The sequence below is a fragment of the Anguilla anguilla genome, chromosome 5, assembly GCF_013347855.1.
Source record: "Anguilla anguilla isolate fAngAng1 chromosome 5, fAngAng1.pri, whole genome shotgun sequence".
In the NCBI taxonomy this organism is placed as follows: domain Eukaryota; kingdom Metazoa; phylum Chordata; class Actinopteri; order Anguilliformes; family Anguillidae; genus Anguilla; species Anguilla anguilla.
This window is the reverse complement of record NC_049205.1, coordinates 46,848,587-46,854,586: the sequence shown is the minus strand read 5'-3', so window position 1 is coordinate 46,854,586 and position 6,000 is coordinate 46,848,587. Positions and strand designations below refer to the sequence as shown.

The window sequence follows — 6,000 nt, the reverse complement described above, 5'->3', positions numbered from 1 at the left end:
ATACATCCGAACAAATTCAAGGTCAAAGCTGACAAAAGAGAAGGCAATCTGCATTTCATTTTCCAGAATGTGTGTTCTGCAGTATCCTACTGATGTCTACTGCGATATTGAAACATGACAGATGGAAATCAAACAAATATATTTTTACTGCCGCCTTATAGCCTACGAGGACGGCTTCATTTTCCCCAAAATGTAAAATAAAATGCATTTCAGAACATCAGGTGTTCGCCAGTATAATACAGCAAGGATTTTAGGATACTATTTGTTATTTTCAGACTGAAAAAGACAATGCCTTCCCTGGGAAACAAAAATAACATGAAAACAACGCACAGCCTCATTTTCCGTTAAATTTAAATTTCATGGTACATGACAGACTACGTCTACACTTAAGTTAATCAATTTGTAGCCTACATCTTGGTGCGATCATGATGCTCACAGGTAGGACGTCGGGAGCTTAAAACTGAGCTAATTGCGACAGTGGGTGTCAATGGAAGGAGGAAGAGAATTAAGAGGAAGGGAAGATTTATGGAACTGCCCGACGTTTATGCGTCTCTTTGTATTATAGCTCTCCACCCTGTGCAGTAAAATGGACTTCCCTATTTAAATGGGCAATGTTTTCGGTAAGTAGCTAAAGCACATTTTTGTTTGCTTGACCGTCTGACCATCGTTTGTTTGGTGGCTTTAGTCCCAACATTTCTCTGCACTATCACGTAGCCTAGTAGATAGCCTAATGTCTTTGTAACTCATGACTTTGGAATAGCATGTGAAATATTTGAACGGCTGTCTATGGTTTATATTTATTTAAAGAGAATTAGCCTACGTTTGTTGACTAATCTGAGCGATTAATGGAATGCATGCTATGCTCGGGGAGGATCATTCTATTTATCTTAAATGGTTAAAACTGTTATTGTGTCTTATTGTATTTTTGGTTGGCTTTTATTTTGCACAAATTTGCGATGTAGTATTTGATCTCTTGATAAGATGATCAGTCTAGGTTAATGACGCTAGAATTGTTCGACGTTAAATTTGTTAGTTTTCCAGCACTGGTTTATGCATTGTGTTCTCCAGCTCGTAGCCTAATGTACAGTGGTAGCTTTTTAAATTACCATATGATGTCGCGTTCCTTGACTGTGTCTTTTTATCAGCTATTCATGTTTGAGATGTTTTCAAAAGAAAATAGTTAATTTACCCACTCTGTCTTTGGTTTTAATAATTTGAATGGCATCTTTACAAATATTTTTTTTTGCAAAAACCAAATGCAAGGATTATGTTGAATGCAATTACCTGTGATGATTGTTTTGAGGGGTGCAGTTTATTGAGATACAATAGCACACACTACAAAGGAGTTTGTTCAGTGTAATATAGTGCTTAGGAACTATGTTTGTAATGGCTGAAGTGCTGTCCTGCTTTCACATCAATTGACGTTTATGTTTGTGGAATTGGCTTATTAAGACATCTGTGTCAGAGTGGTTATTATTTTAATATAACTGATATGCGCACAAATAGAAGAGCTTGATCATTTTTAGATGCAGTTACAGCTTTGGAATGTTTCATATATTTTATCTGCTACATTATCAGTTTGTAAAGTGAATTTGAGTTGTACACACACACACACTCACACACGTTGTACACACACACACACACACACACTCACAGTCATAAGCCTGTAATTGTGTCTGGGATAAATTATGGAGCATGCATAATGCACAACTCTTTGTCAATATGGAGTTTTAATGCCCCCTCTCTCCTGGGAATAAGGAGCTCCATCAATGCACTGCAGTCTCCACTGAGCTGTGTGGTGCATAGGAAAGATGAATGTTGAAGCGCATAGCCTCCTTCCTGTTGAAGCACATAGTCTCCTTTAATGACTTGATAGAATACATAGACTCTGGTGCAGTGTCATTATATGAAGGATGAAACATCTTATGGCTCTGAAAAGTAAATTGGAGAGTTTATTTCACAGTTAGTCTGTTTGTTGTACACATAATGATTTATGAGAGAGCGGGACCTGTACTGGTGACCTTTCCAGGTTTATCAAAATTGTTACCTGTTCCAAATTGGCTTACAATGACATGAATTAATAATATGCATAATAGAAGAGTTTGACAACACCCTGAGAGAAGTGTTCCCCTCTTATCTCTTTGACCAGTTACTGACGGTTTTCACTGCTAGGAATGTCTCTTAAAGAAGTTCATAGACATTCAGCACCTGGGAACCAATGAACACAGTTTTTCTTTCATGTGTTTTTATTTGTTTTGGAGTTTAAATCAAGTCAAGTGTGTGTCTATCCATACACTCCTTTACACAATGTGTCAAAGTGAACAGTGTGAGGTAACATAAGGCTTCATGTGGTTCCTACACTTCTTTGAACTTTGCTGTAGTGCTTGAATCCAGGAATGTGGGCGGAGGTGACAGCTTTAACCAATAAGATGGTATTTTCTGTCTGTAATGGTCACAAGTAAATGGAGGATGTTATTTAACCCGCTTTCCTGCATTCTGCCTGGTGAAAACATTTAAGAGGATTTTGGAATTGAAAACAGCTAAGTATACATGTGTAACCTATAATGTTATTTATAAAAATTGTATTATGCAAATATAAAAGGATAATCTGTTTAGTACACGTGAGCCCAGTCTGATTGTAAGCCTTTGGAAGCTAAAGAAAACAACTGAGAGCACTCTAATTTTGTGGGGTTGTTTACTAGATGCTGACATCAGCTGAGCCTGTACAATTCCCAGCTGGTAGAGTCAAGCTCCCAGCCCAGGCCCTCTGGGGTTTAATTAAAGAACTTTGGAAGGGAACTGTAAAGCATGTTGTAGACTGTGGGCAGATATTAAGTATTCAGCTCAGCATATCGCTTAAGATCCATTATACTATATAGCACTGTAGATTTTCCAGTGACCATGGCTACATTTGTTTCTGTATCCAAGTTAGCTATCTTTTTGTGATTTACTTTATTGAAAATGTGGTCAAATCGGGCCTTGACTACACAAATAAGTCAACATTTATTATCACGATCATGATTGCATACTCATAACCATTTGAGAGAATAGTCACACAACAGGCAGTGAGTTATCACACTGAGCTACAGTAAAGTACAGGGAAGGCTTTAACAGTTATGAAAGATGTTTTCTGATTGTGGTGTAAATCAGAAGTGAACGGACACCTACAGCTCACAAGAAAGACACAAGGCCCACGGAGCTCTGGACTCACATGAGATTGTGGTAATTCAGACATGACTAGTCAGACCCCATGATTAACAAGGGATAAGAAGCTACAATGCTTCTTTTTTGTTTTGCTTCTGTTTGTGCAGGCAAGCCCTAGGGCACCGCCGGAGGTCCCCTGATGCTATGACGTTTTGCGTAAAGAACAATTACATTGGTAAGTGCCTTGGATTTTTCTTGTCTTGTTTTGTTCCTCCACATTCACAGACGTAGGATGGACACTTGGGACCACCTTGCATGTTCCAGGAAAAAGAGATGGTAGCCTTTCTTACAGTATAACAGACATGACTATACAAATATGTGCACTATCCCAATTTTCAATATAGATCCAGCCACATATGTAATGTCATGCTTATAAATAATCTATTGAAATACTGTTTATGTATGATTTGCAGTTAGTGTGAATTTGGATTTTGAAAATGAATTTGAAATTTTCACAAAGAATCTTCATATGGAGAAAGAATATTTGATGCACATATGATATTTAGGTCACAAATAATACTTGTGAAACTTGCAATCAAAGTCCCCAAATTTGTAGAATTTTTGGGAATTTTTTTGACTGTACATTTTACCAAAAAGGTCTTGGTATTATTATGATTCTTATCTGATGTTATTATGAAGATAATAACAATCCTATACATTATTTTGTAAAAATAATAAATTCATTTTGAAAAGTAAAAAATTTAAAATATTAAAAATACTGCTGTTGATTTTGCTCATCTTTTGATATGCTGTTCAGAATTGCACAAAATACTGACATCTGATAAAGGCATTGTATGACTCCAATGTAAGATCTTTTGATGTATTCTAAATTTTTATGTATGTATGTACAACACAATGCCAAGATCGTGATGAACTTTAATTATCTGCTACACATGATTCTTTTTCAAATTGAACTTTCTAATTTATTTCCTTCTATAAAGTCTGTGTAAATTTATTTTTGATTTCTTTGCATCACAGAAAGGATTGGGCTACACAGCAACCCAATTAGGACTACATTTGTATGTCTAAAATGCTAGAATTTCTTAGAATAGGTTTGGTTTCATGAAAAGGGTACCTCTCAGGTATAAACTGCTGCCTTTGGCTTTTTAAAATGCAGACCAAGCAATTAATTAATTAACAAAACAAAAAGCATATAAGCAAAGGTCCAGTTAAGATCAGTCCATTTTACAGAGTGTTGTGAACCCTGGCTCATTGCATCCCATGTTCCTTCTTTCATACCTTTGTGCTTTCAGACTAGTTTCCCAGAAGCTGCCATATTTTAATGATTTAAAAATATTGGAAGTCGATATTGCTGCAATGCAATTTAGAACAGGCACCGTAAACGAAGCTTCCTTCCCTCATGTCAGAAATTGATATCTGCTGACAAAAGTCTTGTCTAATGACCTGTTTAGATTCATTATGTAAAAAGTATTGCTGTGCCTTAAGTTACTATCATAAATATATTATAAGTTTATATTTAAAAATAATACATACACACAAGTTAGTGCCCTGTGTCCTTATGTGACAGCAGATATGAAATTTTCTACTGTGCAGACTCCCTGTCTTCTATTGTATATTATGTAATTACTGTATTGGTTGAGTGATTCTGAGTGGATGTTTTTGCTAATTTTGTGGCCGGAACTAGTATTTGTGTGTGTGTGTTTGTGTTTGTGTGTGTGTGCGCGTGTGTGTGTGTCTGGGCAGGGACTGTAATGTATACCATCCAATTATACAGTGCAGCACCTCAGTGACTTTGAGCAGACCATAGATCGTTCTGTTCACTCAGTACTTTTACGCCAAGTTGTGAACAACTTGGAATTCACTGACTTTTTTGTCCACCCATATGTATCAGATGTGGAAGGGAAATGCAGGTGCAACCAGCAGGTATGGCCACCTGTGTTTTCAGTTTCTGTTGTTCAGGAAGAAAAAGTGTCTGAGTCACTATTCAGGTTGGAGGTTGATTTAGATGAGTAAAATATCTGTTTGCTTTGTGCTTTAGCTCAGGCTTTAACTTTCACCTGAAATATGCTAATCACCTCATCTGGGCAAAGGACAGGAAAAGAGAAAAGCTATGTGAATGAATTTTCACAGCAGGACCTGTGCTCAACGCTGTGTGTTCCGTCTGCCAACTCTGGGGCGAGCTTGATTACAGAGATGTGACAGTAAACATTTACAATTTCACACTTTCAGTAGTGCCTATTGAACCAGCTTGGCTGTTGTTTATTTTATCTAGTCTATCTTAATTTATCAGTTACCCTTTTGATAGAATTGGGTGAGAGCTGTTGTCAATTCCTCACGAATGAGACTTAGCCACATCGCTAGATTAATGTTTCACTGGCAACAAAGTCATGCAGTATGACACCATTTGTTTTCTTCTGGGAATGCATTTGTGTTGTAAGGGATAATGCTGCTGTTGAAATTTAACCTGGTGTGTCTGATATATTTTAATTTTGAGCATGTTCAAAATAATTCCCCCCTGCACAAATTAACCAAATGGGTAAATAGAAAAGGTCTTTGAAACCAACACTATGGAGTCTTCAATTATTAAGCTTATAACACATGATAGCAAGACAAACACCCTGTGTAGAATGGAAGATGTTCTCCTGTTGCATATGTCTGTGAGCCTGTGAGCTTAACTATCATTTATTATTTGGGAGCAATTGACACATATTGTATATACTTGTGCAGGGTCAAATTTTCTCTCATTATTATATGAGGATAGGAGGAATTAAGAATCAAGTCATGGGATATATATGAAGGATCCACAAATCCACAAATAATGGATCCACAAATAAC

At 36.7% G+C, this 6,000-nt stretch overlaps 1 protein-coding gene across 3 annotated transcripts in view; it reads left to right on the top strand.

The window, feature by feature from the left end:
- The first annotated feature begins 263 nt into the window (after positions 1-263).
- The window catches only part of atp8b4 (ATPase phospholipid transporting 8B4), a 32,889-nt gene continuing 27,152 nt past the window's right edge, over positions 264-6,000 (top strand). The window contains exons 1-2 of one of the 3 annotated variants that reach the window (XM_035419433.1): positions 264-620; positions 3,312-3,379. In XM_035419433.1, coding sequence (XP_035275324.1) covers positions 3,349-3,379 — 31 coding nt within the window. In that variant the 5' untranslated portion in view covers positions 264-620; positions 3,312-3,348. Of the gene's footprint in view, positions 621-3,311; positions 3,380-4,120; positions 5,089-6,000 lie in introns of those variants that run through there. The other 2 variants (XM_035419432.1, XM_035419435.1) reach the window with 2 other exon arrangements.